At 38.7% G+C, this 18715-nt stretch overlaps 2 protein-coding genes across 4 annotated transcripts in view; one reads left to right on the forward strand and one right to left on the reverse strand.

Moving 5' to 3' along the window:
* Positions 1-4165, forward strand: part of fam174b (family with sequence similarity 174 member B) — a 9937-nt gene extending 5772 nt beyond the window's left edge. The window contains exons 2-4 of one of the 2 annotated variants that reach the window (XM_008412359.2): positions 678-1328; positions 2285-2416; positions 3272-4165. In XM_008412359.2, coding sequence (XP_008410581.1) covers positions 1054-1328; positions 2285-2416; positions 3272-3275 — 411 coding nt within the window. In that variant the 5' untranslated portion in view covers positions 678-1053 and the 3' untranslated portion in view covers positions 3276-4165. Of the gene's footprint in view, positions 1-677; positions 1329-2284; positions 2451-3271 lie in introns of those variants that run through there. The other variant, XM_008412358.2, reaches the window with a different exon arrangement.
* Positions 4166-8475: 4310 nt separating this feature from the next.
* The window catches only part of st8sia2 (ST8 alpha-N-acetyl-neuraminide alpha-2,8-sialyltransferase 2), an 11198-nt gene continuing 958 nt past the window's right edge, over positions 8476-18715 (reverse strand). Inside the window, exons 2-6 of one of the 2 annotated variants that reach the window (XM_017305224.1) lie at positions 17628-17684; positions 15847-15981; positions 15493-15750; positions 13454-13747; positions 8476-10205 (exon numbers count right to left, since the gene is read on the reverse strand). In XM_017305224.1, the coding sequence (XP_017160713.1) occupies positions 9899-10205; positions 13454-13747; positions 15493-15750; positions 15847-15981; positions 17628-17684 (1051 nt within the window). In that variant the 3' untranslated portion in view covers positions 8476-9898. The remainder of the gene's footprint in view (positions 10206-13453; positions 13748-15492; positions 15751-15846; positions 15982-17627; positions 17685-18715) is intronic. The other variant, XM_017305225.1, reaches the window with a different exon arrangement.

The following is an 18715-nucleotide window of genomic DNA, read 5'->3' on the forward strand; positions in this document are numbered from 1 at the left end:
TATATGTGAGGACCAGGGTTGAGAAACATTGCTTTGTTTTGTTTAAGTGCGAGGAACCACACATTTTTAACAAAATGATGTTGAAATTATTTCAGCTGTCCCTCAGAATCCATTTGAAATTAATATAACTTTACTTCTTTCAGTTGAATAAAGTTTGTTGGAATTTATAATTGGTAATCTACAACTATCTGTTTACCCGAACTATAAACATGGCATGTTAAGAGGCCTGTTAATTTTATCAATCAGAAATTACAGCTGGTTGAAGACTTAACATTTATCTTGTCACCACACAGAAAGCAAGATGACAGGGAAAGCGCAAAAAACCAAACAATAATCTCTTGGTTTGTATCAGGATCAACTGTTTTGAAAGACATGACAACAGCTCTATTTCAGGTTCTCATCTGCAGGTGAATACCTATGCCAACAGTTTTAAAAAAAAGTTTTGTTTTAGTTAGAGCATTTTAAGCTTGAAAGAACATTTGGAGTGGGAAAAGCTAGAAAATAATGAATATTGTCTCATTGTATCAGGTTTGATCCAAAATGGGAAAATCCAGGTCCTATTTTAAGAAATGTTTTCTTAAAAGCATTCAACCTTTTGTAAATATAGAAATTTCCAAGTGTTATTTGTTGTTTTAGGCTTTAAATCAACCAAAACTCTGCTCTGTGTGGCTAAGCAGGAGTTGGGATGTACGTGACCGACCTGAAGGCAGCACCAGCCCACATAACTCTCCTCTTCAGCACCGGGAGCAGAGGGCCAGCCCGCAGAGCTCTTCCGGAGGCGGATAATCCCCTCATCTCTACTCGCAGTTCGAGAAGGGATTTGCTATAACTCACCTACAGGAAGACACCTTCCGGAAGCTCATGCAAGTTACGACTTAGAGAGAAGCCTGGACCTGCGCACAAATGGATTTTTGCGTCTCACCTTGCGCGTTTTGGTGTATATAGATAATCTGATGAGTGTATAATGTAGCAGCTGCTGCTTGCGGGGGGAAAAACCAAAAACAAACTATTGAAGCCTCTGCTACGCATATAAATATTAATCATTTCGGCAGCATGTTTGTGACGCACAGTCTTGCTTTAACTTTTATTGCGGCGGCTCTCTGTCTGATCAGTGGCGAGCCGAATTCTTCATCTGCGACGCAGAATTCAACATCCACGTCCATCATCCTCGGTCACGATGAACTGACGAGTAAAAACGACACGCACGGTGCCGTGGGATCCCGGATCTCACCTCTGATGACTTACCTGCCAACTCTGAAAAACGTGGTTATTTTCATCTGCGTGTTGACAGCTGTCCTCATCACATGCCTGGTCATCAAAGTGATAAGGTAAGCTTCTCCCAAACCATTTCTGAGGCTTAGAGGGATTGTTTTCATTGTGATAACCTGGTATTATTGTGACTGTTTTATATCCTCTGGGATATAATGTGGATGAGGAACGGGGGATTTTTAAATCAATTGTTAAATCAAAAGAAAAGCATGACAGAGAACTGTTTGTCATGTAATGGAGTACACTGTTGCTTAACATGCAGCTCTTGCAAATTCATACGTTTGTAGTCATTAGGATATTTGCACTGTGTTATGTAAACGGTAATAAAGGAAAAACAATTCTAAAGTAATAAAACACAACATAAAATTAGTAATTAAAGTGAAAGTATAATAATGCAATCAATAAACCGTTTTTCTCTTTACATACAAATGAACAAAAATATGTAATAAACATTGAATAGTAATAATTTCCAATTTCATATTGCAGATAATGTAGATTTGTGTGGTTCTGCATTAATATAAGAATAAACAGACTGATATTAAGCTGGTTAGATCCTGCAGCAGACAGTTTACTTTAATCAGTCAGTCAACCAAACTTAATTTGGACTTTTCAATGAGTGTAAGACAAAGAGCTCTGCAGAGGTTAAAAACAGATAAACTCTCATAAAGACGCAATAAAGGTGATCAAACTATAAGTAAACAAACAAACAAAAATCTGAGATAAACACCAGAGATACTAAAACATACAGACTACTCTAAAGTCTGAAACCTAAATGATTCACGGAACAGGATGAATCAAATTTTAAGCAGTTTTAAAACTGTACCCCTCTATACTTTGAGATTTCTTAAAAAGGTCAATAGATTTTTTTGGTTCATAACTTGCTACTACAATTTGCTAATGCCGGCTTAGGAAACTGAATGGTTGGGTAAGAAGGTGATTATCTGGTTTTATATAAACAGATGCTCTGACTACCTTTAGTGCTCTAAGTCCCTCTCACATGTTTTCTGTCACATAGGTCTGGCCGAAAAATCAGGAAAACGAGAAAATACGACATCATTACCACACCGGCGGAGCGGGTGGAGATGGCCCCTCTGAACGAGGAGAATGATGACGAAGACGACTCGACCCTCTTTGATGTCAAATACAGGTCGGTTCCGTGCAGATGATAGGACACATGCATTGTTTCAACATAAAAAAAAAAAAAAACTAGGCAGAAAAATTCCCTAGCTTTTAAATGCACACTCCAAGTTTCAGTTAAGTACAAATTAGCAATTTTCTGAAGACATGCAAAGCTAAGTGAGTTGTTCTGCTAATTTAAGTAAACGAGTAAACAATGAAAGAAAAGTTTGTCACAACTGAGGAGTTTTAGAAGTCACAATCTTTTTTTCCCCAACAAAAATGTGAGAACGCCCCCCCCCCCCAAAAAAAAAAAAACACATCATGCTCCTACAAAGTAAACCTGAAGACAAACCCAGAATAAACTGAAGCTGTATTACTTTTTGCACTTACTTACTTTTTACTAATAGTTCTCTTGTTGTCTTATCACTGTATAAGGTGGAGTTTGCCTACATGTAAAGCAACTCGTACTTCTGCTTTGACTGTGAAAGTTTGCAGATAAAATTCCTGGCATACTGAAACACCTCTACCGCCTCCTTTTGTTACTCTGGATCATTTTAATTACGCCGAGGACGTTTGGAAAAGTAATATAGCCCCCGGCAACAATTAAAGTCAGCGCTTTTTAACATGCACTCAAATAAACATGCTTCTTTTGAAGTTTTGGTTCAGCTCTGCTGTTGACTTTAGGTTTCACCCTTCCGCGCTTTCAATTGTTCCTCAGCTAGCACACACAAATTCACTTCCTTAAAGGAAGATATGACGTCCTGTTTACCTGACATTCCTGACTTCCAAATCAGACGGGAGCCTACTTCCTTCTCATCATGCGTTCATGTGTTACAATGAATCAAACCTCCCAGACTAAGAACAGTTTCTCCTCTCATTTCAGGTGAATCCCACGTCGGACAACTGTTGTTTTGGTAACTCCTTTTTTTTTTTTTTTTCCTCCACCTCAACTAAACTTCAGCGATTTTGCCATCCAAGTGTCGTCACGCCAGCGATTCACTCGTGTTTTACCTGCGTTGAAAATGAACAGATGTCATTTGTTTGCTGTCGTGCAAGGATTCTAGATAACATGCTCAGTGTTTCTAAAATAAGACACGTCACATATCCACCAAACTTTAAGTGGTCTGGACAAACAAAATTCTTAATTTTGAATTTAATCCTTGGACGTTCTTTTTAAAACCTGAAGTACGACATGTTAAACTAAGGTGGAGGTCGAAGGAACCAACGTTTTTAAGCATGGCTTGCTGTAACTGGAGGAAAAGTTTATTCATTATCAGTTAACGTTTTAAAAAGATCAGAAGCACAAAATATAAGGCAGGATAGTTGCTTTGTCTATAAACCTCATAAGAGTTTTGTGAGTTTTAGTATCACATTTATTTCTACCGACTAACCACTTTATTGTGCATATGTACTGTTAAAGGCTTACTAACTTTTTCTGTCTGCAGTGTTTGTGTTGTTTCAGATTCAGTTTTAATTTTGCTGCTATGAAGCTGATGTCAGTCAGTGTTGTCAATTTTAACTTAAGAATACTCTCAGGATGTTTCTTTAAATCTGTTTGCTATAAATGTGAATGGAGTACGTTGTCATGAAGCGTGCGGGAAATGCAGCAGGTTCAGCGATTAAACACCATGACAACATGTCGCCAGTGTTACGGAGCCAAACCAAGATGAAGTTTTCTTTATGATCCTAAAATCTGTCATGTTTAGTATGAGATTGCAAAAAAGGTTCTCTCCACTCCTGTTAGCATCAATCATAGGGATGCAAAAAAAAAAAAAAAAGCCTGAAAATGATTGGATCTTGTTCTGCAGCAGCATAATAATCACTTTAGAAAATAAAAATCCTCTCAAACTAAAATTCTTCAGTTTGGGTATACTTTAATAATTTAGCAGAAAAAAAAAAACGTTAAATGTACTGAGAGTAAAATTCATAGCACTACAGAGTAGTTATGGATCTCCCTTGCAGAATTTCACACAATTAAAAAGCTGCTAATTCTTCTTTATGTATTTGGGTCGGAGACATCACACAAGGCGCACGATTAAAGCCAATCAGCTGGCGCCCTTTTTTTTTTAAATGGGTCTTGTGCCATGTGTGACTTGAAATCAGTCAGAGTGGAACTTTTAAATGGTTATCAGAAACTTTAAGCTTCAGTTGGGTGTAAATATGACAAAACATGGGTTTAATTTTCCTCATGACTAGAAAGACAAGACAGCATACGTTTCAAATCAGGCAAATGGGTTTTGATTGTCATAAGTGGACAAATTCCTACAAGATGTTTTATTTTTTCCCGTCAAGAGGGTTCAAGATTATGCTACTGCAAGAAAATGTGACTTCGTTTTAAGGCTTCACTGATAATTATAAAGGTTGCTGCAAATATCTGATCAAAAATGAAGTGTCTCCCTCCTTTGATAGCTATTACTTGAGTTTAATGCGATGGGTTTGTTCTCGTCCATAATTAATGGGCTGTTTGATCAGTTACAGCTTACAGAAACACAAACCAGCTGAAGCTGCTAGCTACACTTGCTTATAAAATTTCCATTTATCCAAAATGCTTTTAGAAACAAAAATACACCTTTAACAAGTAACCTCCTCGAGTTAAAATCCTTGTATATGTTTAATCCAAATGTGCAAAATACACCAAAATCTTTCTCCTCTTTGCACAATATTCAACAAGACTGACTTTGGATACGTTTCTACAGCTGACGTGAGTGTAGGTGACCTTCTGTTTTAATTCAAGCTGTTACTTGATAGCACACCACTCAGCCACCAACATTTCACATCTAACATAACTGCACCGCTTCAGAATTTTGGTCTAATACAAAGAACACCAGAACCAGCCTTTGGCAACGGGAGGCTCAGCTTCTGCTTAGCTGCTCCTAAACCAGTAGGGGGCCCTCTAAAGTGAAAATTGATCTCAAAACTAGACATCCATTATCCAATATGGCTGCCATGCATATGAGATATGCTAAAAATTGCAGGTATAAAGTGTTTGGTTGGAGGGTACAATTTCTAATTGCCAACATATAGTTAGTGTTTGAATGCTTCAAATGGAGATTTATACTGGTAATAGAAGCTACAGCATCACAACTGGTTTCCCACTGCTCTTACAATTGGCAACAACAAAGCCCTCAACTTGACTTTGACATAATTCCTAGATCTAAGCAAATGTTTTATTTGGACGAAGCCTTGGTTTAAATGCTAAAACCTTTTGAGAGTGAAAAAAACAAAAAAGAGCTTCTTTTTGAAGTTGCATTTCTTCAGGATTTAAATAATTACATAAAGAAAAATAGTAGTTTGATGATTATCGTAAGTCAAAGTTTAATGTTGCTGTTCCTTCTAACACAATTGATTTACTTAAGCAAAGTGAACTGGAATGAGGGGCCTAAATCAAATTCTGCTTAGCCCCACTCTAATCTTATTTATTTTTCCTTCAAGAAAATTGTTGACATGTTCAGAGAAAATTTATTCTGTCTTAATCCACATAGGACCAAAAATGTATGCAGAACTATGCTGAATTACTTCTTTAGTCTATCTTTTGTAAACTGCATATTATAATTTCTTGTTTTCCGACAATGTGCATGACCACTTTATATGTTGTTGTTTTTTTTTTGTTTTGAATCATACTCTTCTCCTCCATGACCAGAAATCTGGCGAACAGCTAAATTTCTCTCAGGCTTGTACCACTGCTATTGTCACATAGTCTTTTCTTTTTCATATATACAGTATATCATGTGTGTAAAACTGTGGAAAAATCCTCCTCATGCAGAGATCTTAATTATAGACATTTATTAGTTTTGAGTCATCTGCTACACAAAGTTACTCTTGTTAAAACAAATCAGTTGTAGCTGTGAAGACTTAAAAAAAAAAAGCTGTTTAAATAGTTTTATAAGTTTCTGGAAAACAAGTTTGACACAGATGTTGTGTGTAAAACGGTCGGTTTCCTCAGTTTCCATGTCTTTACAACCCTACTGGAATAAAACCTTTTTTGAAGTGTTGACTCTTTAAAGGGAGAGAGGCTCGAATATTTCCTAGTCTGGATCTTTTGTTACATTCACACTGTCACAACTGAGCAGTCCAAGTGTCCATGAGTCCTACGAAATAGATTACAAAGATTAAAATGTGCACGAGGCAAGACGACCATGCAAAAGATAGTATTTGCTGAGATTCACACAGTAATGCAAAATGACAGACACTGTACATTCAAAACAGAATCTCCACATCATTCAAGGAATAGCAACATGTTAGAAAGTGTTCAAACTGTGGCAAGCTGCAGATTCTGGGTTAATTAACCCTAATAGCGTTGGTTACAGAATGTTTCTATATTTGCCAACCTCAGACAGCCTCTAACAAATAAACCTTTCATTGCTCCAGTCTGCTGACGTCTCTGGTGCAACTTTCATGTCTATTCTTAACTTAATTGGCGGGGTAATAAGGCCAACATGCGAGCGAGCTGTCGCATCTCGTCAAAAACCCTCTAAAAAACAGTTGTTTTTTTTTTTACAGAGAAAAAAATCACATGACTGCGAGCGCATGAGAGGCATCTTGTTGGGCTGCAGAGAAGATCCCGGAATATTTCAGATGCTTCCGCTAATTCTTTTTAATGGGAGCATTTTTGTTGCAGCAAAATACACAAATTGATTACCGGGAATACAAAAAAACAGCTCCTAGAAACCTTTTGCTGAAGCGGAACATCAGGGGAAGTACAAAAGTATTAATCAAGCCACAAAATGTTGTCTTGGCTTTACAGCCGTTACAATAAATACTTGGTGACGTAAAGAACGTGTCAGCCCTCAATTCAGAACTTTTTTGCGTATTTGTGTGTATACAGTCTGTTTACTTCTTTATAGAAATCTCAAGACAATTATAGATGCAGTGGGGAGTGTACATCCCTCACATTGGTCTTGATTTCCATTAATTCTGGACTATTGATTTATTTAAAGAGCTCTTTTTGCAGGGTGAAACATTTATACAACACAATTTTGATAAGGTCAAAAAAAAAAAAAAAAGAATTTTTCCACACCACTTTACTGTGAATTCTCTTCAGTCAGAGTAAGGGACATTAATGTCAAATCACCAACTATAAGTGGTAAAAACTTGGACGGTCATGTACACAAATACTACAGTGACCAAGCACACATCAAAACTGGTATTGGAATGAATAAAATTGGCTAAAATTAAGCTTATGGAATGACTTAAACTTCAGCCAATTAGTTGATTTAAAATGTAACTTATTTTACAATTGATTAGTTTTATATAAACAATTCTAAATTGTTTATCTAACATTTCTGAATTTGTTAGATAAATTTCTTATTTCTGCTAAGCTACTCTAAAAGTTTCCTGATGGCTAAAAAAAAGGAATTTGGTCATTCAGTACCTTGTTGGGATTTCAGATTGGTGGGTTATTCTTGATATAGTAGTGGGTGTATATATTTGAGCCAGTATGTATACTTATGACCATGTATCAATTATAGAAAATCCATAAACAAAATAAGGTGTGCACCTAATTATATTTTATCATAGTTGGATGATGTATAATCACTCCACCCTGAAAATAACTGTTTAAATAATAATAATCTGACGTTCTTGAAAACTATCAGTTTCTATTAGCAGTAACGTTTTATTTGAAGGGGGGTGAATAAGACTGACATGACACTGTCATAAACACCTGTCATGAACATGAATAAGCCTTCATGAATATTTATGACTGTTGTCATAAAGCATAATTCGGTAAATTATGACACTTTTAATACAAAGTTGACATTATTCAAAATGTCTTTGTTATGACAACTTGACATTAACCAAGAAATCATTACTGTTTAAACTTTACCTTTAATAAGGTAAAGTTTATTACCTTATTAAAGGTAATAAACCTTTAATAAGATTTATTAGGTAAAAAAGTTACCTAATTTTTAAAGTGCAATCAATAATACTTTTATAACAAATTTATATCAGTAATGATATCTTGGTTAATGTCAAGTTGTCATAACAAAAACATTTTGAATAATGTCAACTTTGTATTAAAAGTGTCATAATTTACCAAATGACGCTTTATGACAACAGTCATAAATATTCATGAAGGCTTATTCATGTTCATGACAGGAGTTATGCCATGTTTATGAAAGTGTCGTGTCAGTCTTATTCACCCCCTTCAAATAAAGTGTTACCCTATTAGCTTCTGGCCAAGGCTGTATGTAAGACCCTTTCTGATCCTGAAACTTTGTATTTACAAACATGTAGGTAGGTGGTCCTTTTAATACACTGGCATTTTTTTGATTATAGGCACAGAACAGTGTCAGCTACAATTAAATATGCTAATAAATCTATCATTCTCTATAAATACTGGTTTAATATTAATCAAAAGTCCCTATACAAGAAAAAGTCACATCCATTTAAAAAAAAAAAGAAAAAAACACTACCTCAAGATCACAATGCTCTACCTTGTTTGAGTGTTATTGCACTGAACATCTTCAGTTACAGCTTAATTTAAAGCACATTCTTGTGGCTCACTTACTGTCAGAAAGTCACTGATACATTCATTTTTAAAATGCTGAGCGCTTCCTTCTTAACAGCAAACAACTTCCTGTACTCGCACATCTCACATGTCCAGTGCAGAAACTTCGAGGGAACTCTGCAAAATGAGTTTAGTGCTGGCTGAGCAAACATTCATATGTGAACAGCTGGCACACCGCTACTTTATCCTCACGGGCGGTGCACACAACACCGCATGCTTCCATTCAGTCGTTTGGTTCTCAAGGCAACCTCGACAAATGTCGGCTCCAGTTCACTGGGGGTCACTGGAATTTAAGGTGCTTTATGTGAAGTTAGAAAAGCACAAAAAAAAGAATCTCAAAGTCATTTCACTTCTTTAAGAATGATAGAAACAAAGCAGCTCAGATTGGAACTTTGTACATTCTTGTCCCTGATTATTCAGTGCTTCCATCTTGTGGCCCAACGAGACATCGCAAGAGCCACCAAGCAGCCACTCATCATGCGGCGAACATGCCAGAGTTAAGATCACAGATTTAATGGAGCCCATCAGATTATGAACTACTTGGCATTAAAATGACCCCTTAGTAATTCTGTCATGCCTCTGCTTTCATTTTTTTTCTTTAAATATCTATTTTACAAACAGTGTTGTATAAATTCAGCACCGCAGGGTACAAGTGACAGATTTTCCCTGTGTGCAGGTACCTGCTGTGTTACAATACAAACAGTTGACTTTAAAATGGAATTAGAGTCATTTTTCTTGGAAACAGCAGGAAAATAGCCCATTTTTGTGTCTTCTCCGAACCTGTAGCCCCAGGTATAAAACACAAACCATCTGCTGCATTTTGTGGAAGCTCACAAATAAACCCCCAAGAGATATCGGTTGCCATAGAAATCTCATTAAAGGTAAAATACGCTTAATGAGCCAATACAAAAGGCTGTAATTGACAGTGTTCCCATTCAATTCTTCCTTCAAGTTTTATCAGAAAAAAAGCAGTTAACATTTTGCCCAGTCAGAATCATGGCTTCAGCTGAGATCTTTCTGTGCTCCTTGGTCCAGATCACAGCTTCCCGTGTGGAGCCGCAGCGCCCCCTGTCTGTGCAAAGTGCTCAAGGTCCTGAACTCCAGGGGCATGGTGTGAGGACTGGAGCTGGATGTGTACTCGTACTTCAGAGTATCGTAGTAGTGGTATTTGACTGGCCTGCCCTGTGGGCCGAGAGGAAATGGCCAGAAGCCGTAGAGGTGGATCTCCTCACAGAAGCGGGTGGCCATCGTGTACATGAGGAGGCCGGTGGTGGGACGCTTGATGTGGACGTTGTTGGTGAGCCAGTACCTGTTAACATGAGCGGCCGTTAGTTGCGGGAAGCAAAAGGAAAAACGGAGTATTCATTCGAGTTTAACTTATCTGCTTGAAAGTTAGCACAAAGGTCTCCAAACGTACATTTTGATATTTGTAATCGCTGCTCCATGGATGTTAAGATAAATTTAAAGATAAAAGGTTAAACTGCTAAAACTTACAGTATTTTAAGCCTTTTGTTTTTCTTTTAACTACGGATGTTCCAATAGAAAAAAAATACTAATGAAACTCAACACATAATGCTTGGTTTTTTGAACATCTGTGATTTCATGTCTGCAGACAAATTAAAACATTTAAATAAAAACTCTTATGTACCTCATAAAGTATTTAGCTTTTTTGCATGACAAATTAGACCACAAACCTTTAGTCATTTTGGTACACTTGTTCTTTAAGCTTGGCTACGGAAAGCAAGTATTTTCTAAGAGACCCATTGAAATATTGTGTGCCTAGTTCATATTTAAACAGTTAAACAAAAAAATCCAGATTAAACTTGAAGGTTTTAGTTCAAGTGGTAAAACGTTTGTACATCACTCATAAAGAGTCTGGGTTTTCCCCCGCTGACTCCATCACTGCTACTGTGAGTTTGTGTTGCTATTGAGCCTTCAGACTCTCAAAATAGAGACCATTTCGGCTGCTGCAGCTCTCTGTCTGCCATGTAGAAGGGGCTTTGTTTTAAAAAAGCAACTCGAAACAAGGCTTTTCTGGTTTATTGCAGACCTTTTGAAAGTGACATGTATTGTTTTTTAACAAGCCTGAAGTAATGCCTAATGAATTTCATTAGTGCAAATGGTGAGTTATTGAAGGGGAATTCTGAGGTGATTTCACTTAATAATTTTTAATTCAAAAATTTTTTGTTTGCATTTCTTTTCTCTATAAAATAAACATTGGAGGTGTTTTGCACCACTGCTGATTCCATCATTAGACGAGCTTCGCTCTGATAGTGATATTCTACATCCTTCCCTCTGCGGCAGCAGCTTTAACGACAGAAGGTCCCGTGGCCTTTACCTTCATTTTCCCTTCTTTAAATGAAAAAGCCCATTCGTCTAGCCTTGATGCTATCATCGCCCTCTTAAGCTCTCCCAGAAGTCTCTCCACACAATTTTAAAATGTTAATATTCAGAATAGTTAATTGCTTTTGCACCATAATTACTCAGAAAAAATTTACTTTTAGTGAACAAGTTGGTGAAGTTAACAGCAACTCATTTTAATGCTGAGATGTGAGGAGGCCAAATGTTGCAGCAAAAAAACGAATTTCGCTGTAAGAGCAGGGAGCAGAAAGCCCCGGCTTGTTTTTTTTTTTTTTTATGCTTTTGCAATACAGAGAGTTAGTTGGAGCAGACAAAATGGCATCATTTGGTCACTGACCAGCAGAGGAGGTTAGGCATTTAACAAGGCTGGATTGATTCAGAGCAGAGTCTTGCCGAATAAAAGAGCCAAGAGCGGAAGAAAACAATTGCTGCGGGGGAAACAAACCAGGAAACAAACAGGTGTAGAAAAAAGGGTCTGCACTCAAATGGCAGCTATGAATTAATTGATTAAATTGATGGGCTAAGAAAAGCTTAACTGGATTTAAAATGTCCATTCTAATCCCTCCGAAAGCTACTGCTAACAGAAAAAAACACTAATTCATTAATAACTTAAAACTAATCTTTTTAGAAGCAACACATACACAAACACAAAGCAATAGGGCTGAAAAACGGATTGCAGCTGCAGCTCAGTGAAACAGGAACGTGAAAAGCCAACTGTCTGCTGCTTGCTTCCTCGGTGTGAACTGGACAGACAACATGAGGTCTATCTGTCAAAAGCTTTCATCCCGCATCTCTTGCCGGTTGCCTGGCAATCTCCCAGTGACGACAGGACCCACTGCATCCTGCTGTTTTTTTTTCCACCAAGATAAAGTCAGAGCATCTGAGTGCTTTGCCTCTGTGGAAATCACCGGTGCTGCGCTTCAGCCCGCATTTCACAAAACCTGACCCAACTTTAACACAGCAAGGCGCATATTTATGCTTTGATTTAGACTGCCTAGATTGAATCTTTCAAGCTCAATCAAGATTTTGGGTTTATGAGTGAAAATGTGCAACTCTGAAAGCATTTTCCGTACAGTGGACTTTCACGATAGGTTGGACAAACTCCTCCACCTTGATGGTGGTTTGTAATTGTGCCGTCAGCCAAAATTTTTGTTTGTGACAAATCAAGTTCTGGCTCTTGAGGATGTTTTGGAGAAGCAGTACAGATTTGATGGGTATTCAGTTAGCTGCCATCTGTTATTTGACCACTGGGTGTCACTAAATCTAACAGATTATTGCTTCAAGGGAATTAGACATTTGGAGTATTTCTGTTTATTTTCCATGTGTCTTGTCTAGGTATTTCAGGTATGGCACATAGAGAAGTTGGTCACCTTCATGTGCCACAAGAAAACTGAGGTCTTAAGACAAAATGACATCAAATCTGCATCCAACATTTCAACCTCAGTTCTGTAATAGTAACCTGCGTTTGTATGACCTTCGACCGTTTGGATTATTGGTGTCGGTGTGTGTATGAGGTGGGTGAGCGTTTGTTTGGAAATAAGTGCGTTTGTGTTGAGTATGTGGGCGAGTTTGCCAGCGGTAGGTGCACAGCTGTTAGCGTGGCGAGAATGAAGGGTGTGTACACATGTATGCCACACTTTTCAGATATTCAATGTAAAAAAAAAACTTTAAATCATGAATTATTTTCTTTATGTTTCACAATACTGCACCTTCCTATTGCATATAATCCCATTAAAATATACGGAGGTTTATGGTTGTGGCATGAGAAAATAATTTGAATATTTTTGTGAGTTAAACTAGTGGTGATGGTAAAAAAAAACTTATGTTCCAAATGACAGGTTTTGTCTGTTGACTGCCTGCAAGTTCCGGATTGAAACACACCATAAGCAGAAAAATCAATTTCTTCAAGGGTACAGAAAATAGGCATGCTGCACCAAATGTCAAACGTCTTTGAACAACAGGGACATTAACAACGACAAACAGAAGACTGATTTTATAGGAAACAAATATAACCAGAGGAGTTGGAGCCAAGATAAAGAAAAGAGACGGCTTCCTCTCTGAGTGTCTCTGATGATGAGCTGTGAGCTTAAAAATAGCCACCTGGGCCTGCAGATTAAGAGTTTGCCAACACCCCTGATTATGCTGCTCACAGGTGCTCCCGCGAAACGCAGCAGCTGTGCTCGCATCTCATCTTACCCTCGGACAGCGTGGAGCAGACGCAGCGACGGGAACGCCGTGCGCACGTCCACAGTATGCACCAGGATGAGGCGGAGGGCCCACTCCACACGCTCCTCCCCGCCCTTCGCCATGAAGGCCGGGATCCACAGAACGCTGCCGCTGAGGTTCTGCAGGCGCCGCAGGAAGCGGTCCTTCCACTCGTCGCTGACCAGGTCCTGGAAGGCCCGCTGCACCACCGAGGGGTTCATGGTCACCAGGTTGGTCCGCCGGCCCACGTCCTGAGAATACTCCTCCACGGGGGCCAGGTTGCACCTTAAAACAAGAAGCAAAAAGCTGATTCTCTTTGACTGTAAATGGAGTCAGACTCAAAAAGCTTTTCAAGGTTATAGTGAAAGCTTTTTTTATTTTTTATTTTTTGCTCATTTCCCTCCAATTTGTGCTACAGAAGAGCAAACGAGCTGGCGTCTTCTCTGAGGAAAATGCCAGAACTCTAAACTGGTTATTATCTCAGTGGGTAAATGATGTAATTAGTCGTAGCTGCCAGCCACAACTCTGAGGCTGGTGTTTTTCTCACCTTTTGATTTCCGTGGTGTGCAATCATAGCAAAATGTGCTCCAGGTGACACCTACTGTGGCAAAAACTGACACAAGGTAGTCATTTGAGCATAAATGTTTCTGTGCGTATCTGTGTGCAGCCGAGTCTGACAGCGGGAAACGTTACATCGCGTCAACAGGGAGCGAGGAAACTGCAGAAATGACCAGATTAAATCAAAAGCAAGTCTAAGCAAACAGACACTTACAGGCTCACATCATTTAGATTCAAATAAAACGGTTTCATATCTTGGTTTGTATAATGTTTCTCCTGATGGGCTTGCTTTGAGGAGTCAGTTGCTTTTGCAAATGCAAGCAGGTTTTTCGGAGTAACTATAACCATAACTATGCAAGATGACTACACAAAGCTCTCCAGTCGATATCCAATCGTAACCCTAACCCATGGTGGGCTGAGGAGGGTTTGCACAGGAAATATTCTCACAGTCCTAAAATTGAGATTTTGGAAGTCTCATCACAGTTCAAATATTTTAATTTTGATTTATTTCAATTTAACCAATCTATGATTTGTTTTCATCTTCTTACTCTACAATGTAGCAACTGTAAAACGTATCGACATGTAGGAGAAGCATTAAGATTTATGCAGAAATATTCAAAAACAAGAGATTTTAAATAAATAAAATGTTTTTTAACAGCAAACATTTAGGTAGTCTTGTACCGTTTCAAGCCTGCTTAGCATTCAACCAGGCATCTTGTTGAGTGAGAAATTTGTATGCAAACACTGTTGCTGCTCTGTACCTGATACCTCAACCATCAACCTACTTTGTGGAAACCAAGCGAAGGCAGAGACCTATATTTAGCTGAGACATTATCTTGTCATCTCATGTGTGAGTGCCAAACCAAATTCCTAAGCTCTTCAAAATGACACGTTTCCTGTTCGCCGCTTTCAGCCAATGATTACTGCAGAGATTTGATATTATTATCATGCAGCTGGAGAATAACCATGACCCATCCACATCAGCACGCATATACAGGCAGCGGAGCCAGTTTCTGCACACGGAAAACGTGCACTCAGAATCCGAAGCGGTCATTTCTGCTCGCTTCTCTATTTATGCACCATCATTATAAGTGGCTGATTTATGAGAGGGAGTTTTTTGCTACCTCCGCATGTTCCGTTAGATCCGATCTAACTCTGTCCAGAATCACTTTTTCTTTTTTGTATCTGCTGTTGCAGCAAAGCTGAAAACAGGTGTATTTTTCTTCCAGAGGCAGCTGGGAATGGTGATACATAAATCACACAAACACACAACAGGCTGATGGCTTCACAAACACAGCCCTGATTGGAAATCAGAGCAGGAAAAGAAGCAGGAAAGAGTCATAAGAGTTTCCCAGAGAAGCACATTGTGCGACTGGAGGACTGAAAACTATTTAACAAGTGTATTTTATCCATATTTGAGTTAATGTCATTTTAGCTTAAAAAAAACCAACAAAAAAACACGATCTACCCACCTGATAACGAAATCATGAGAGTCGATTTCTGATCCGCAGCTGCTGTTCAGCAGGATCCCAGAGTTCCCCACGATGGCGCAGCGCCTGTGATACTGGTTTTTCATCGGCGATGCGGTTGGCAACAGACGATAGAGATTCTCCGAGATGTTTGTGGTGCTTTGACGATCAAACACGTAGTGGATGATGTCTCCTGGCTTCAGCGTGCCCTTTAGAATTGAGATGTCTCTCTCTGGGTCGAGGAATCTGAGGATATTCTTTCTGCGAATGGGAGAATACAAGGCCTTCCTTGCTTGAAAGGCTAAAAGTCTCAGAGGACCTTGAAGAGGCAAGTCGTGACGCGGGACCAGAACCTACCTGATGAGGTTGGAGAGCGTCTTGTTGAAGGCCCAGCTGTTTGATGAGTGTTTGGTGGTGGCGTTACAGGTTGGAGCATGAGGATATTTGGCGATTGCTGTTGTCGCAGTCGGATCCGTGTGTGCCGCCGCCTTTCTAAGTTAAAGGAAGAAAGGAGAACAATGACCTTTAAGTCTGATAACTGAGTCTGGTTATTCTGTCCAAATTATGCAGCTGTTCTTTATCGTCACAGGCCCAAAACAGGTCTTCGTGTTGGACAAAACATTAAATAGTGATAAAATATATTTTTGCGTACCCTGTATTTTCTTGAAATCTCCTTCTTGCTTTGGTTTTATAGCTTTTATAGAGTGCAGAAATATTAACCCAAATCTGAGGCTCTTTCTCTCTTGTTGTGCCATGAGTAGGCTTAGTCATCGTTTTGTTTAAAACAGACCTTACTTTAAATGAAGCACAATCACATTCAGAGAAGCTGCCACAGCGGGATATCTGGTATGCAGTATGTTTTTTTTTTTTCAAATAAGCATTTGGGAATTTTTCTTTTAGCTCCTTTGAGGAGATTCATAAAGTTCAAGCATATTTGTTTAGTTTATTCTTGGAATTTCTACCACTTAATATGTCTGAATATTGATAGCAGTCAGTTTATGTGGCCCTAACACATTCGTGGAGATATTGATTTTAATTCAGCTGTGTAACTAACACTGAAGTGTTGCTGTATGAAACGCTGCAGAGTTTATTCAGCATTATTCTTCCTGCAGATGTATCTCATTGACAGTGCTGCGTGACACATAGCTGGATATTTTTATCAGCTGCCTTAAAAACTTACGACACACCCACTGTCAATGACTCACCGTGTTATCAAGGCTGCAAAGGACTCTTAAACATCACACACACGCACACGAGCGCGCGCACGCACACACACGCACACACACACACACACACACACACACCAGCACGCACACACACACACACACGCACGCACACACGCACACACACACGCACACACGCACAGACACACACACACACACACGCATGCACGCACACACGCACACACACAGACCATTTGGCTCCCAGCTGGTGGTCAACTGGTATGTGAGCATCTGCAGTTCAATAAACTAGAATATCCTTTAAAAATTAAATGATTTAGATCAGTTCAGAAAGAGACACACATATTCAAGCTTTTATTTGCTCTTATGTTGGTGGGTATCATTCATAGCAAATGAAAACCTAAAATTCTGTTTCTCATCAAATTTAAATATATCAAAATAGATAAATCGAAAATGCGACAGTAAAAATGATTTTTCTCCCTTGACTCAAAAAAGATGTTTTGTTGTCTGTGGTTCAGTAACGCAAATAATGTAATAATTGTGGCCCATGTTCTGGATATGTTTGTGTGTCTCTCCAACTATAGTTCTTGCTTTGTGAATATATCCTGAACACATGAGGTGACTTTGCTTTACAATCCTCTCAAGCTTGCAGCTGTCTCTGCTGCTTGTGCACCTTTTCTACCACACGTTTTACCTTCCACTAAACTTTCACGGGTATGCTGACACGTAGTCAGCTTCTTTGGCAATGAACTTTTGTGGCTTAACTTTCATAGTGGTGGGTGCTGGTTAGTTTTCACCCAAATTTTCTGTTAGCTATAACATGTTTCTGCACAAAAAATACATTTGACCTCATATAATCTTCACATTAACCAAGAAACAACATTTTGGGTTTTCTTTGGCTGTAAGTTGTCATCATTCAAGTAAAGATAAATAATGTAAAAAGATAATATTTCTGACCTGTGAGGTTTTGGGACGAGCTGGTATACGTTGGTTTTCTTCGTGAGCCCAATATTTCTGAGGGTGGGAAAGAGATTCAGACTGAATAACAATTCACTCCAGGCAGCTCATATTCACACTTTTACATCCAAGGTCTTGACTGGATTCAGCATTTACTGCTTCTGAAGTGAGAGTGAAAGTGAAAAGAACTCTTCTGGGTTTCATTTCACTTTGAGAAACCCACTGTGAGCCCATTTGCTGATGTAATAAGGAGAAATCTGGCCTTAATGGAGCCTTATTAGAGTTGAGGGGAGGTTTTCTTTTCACAGGGAAGTGAGCAGGCTTTCTCCAGGGACCCTAAACACATCCTCCATCATGCATTTACTGTAAATATGCAGCATGTGCACTCAGGTTTTCCACCATCAGGCACTTCTGAAAACCATGACCTTGATCACGTCTGACAAATTCATGTCAGTCTGACAGAATCAGTCTAAATGCAGGAGTGATGAACTCCCTGATCGTTTTTTCCAGTCCTGGTGGCCTATAAACGATCTACTATTAAGCTGAATTTATGCAGAGCTGGTTCTGGTTCTTCTCCCTCAGTGAATCACAGACCAATGTGACCTCATTACAAAATGAGCCACAGCCGGGTAATTATGTTATAAACAAGAAATGCTCTTGCTGAAGGGAAAAGAAAATGTGAGGAATAGAAAGTGTCACACAGAAAGTAAATGGGATAAATAATTTTTGGTCAAGTGTTGCACAAGGGTTTTTGTTATTATTATTATTATTATTATTATTATTATTATTATTATTATTATTATTATTATTATTATTATTTATGACCACCAAAACAATAATAGAAAAAGATTTCTTGCAGGCCAAGTGCATGGGGGGAAAACATGGATGTGATCTGGAATGATTATACTGCACTGCTCAGAATTTCAAAGTCTAACAGTGAAAAGAAAATAAGAAAACGTTTTTTTATATTTTGCAGTCTGGTTTTCCTTCCTCTTCAACGTCTCTCTCTCTCTCATACACACACACACACACACACACACACACACACACACACACACACACACACACACACACACACACACACACAC

This window comes from Poecilia reticulata, linkage group LG6 (genome assembly GCF_000633615.1).
Source record: "Poecilia reticulata strain Guanapo linkage group LG6, Guppy_female_1.0+MT, whole genome shotgun sequence".
NCBI classification, from domain to species: Eukaryota; Metazoa; Chordata; class Actinopteri; order Cyprinodontiformes; family Poeciliidae; genus Poecilia; species Poecilia reticulata.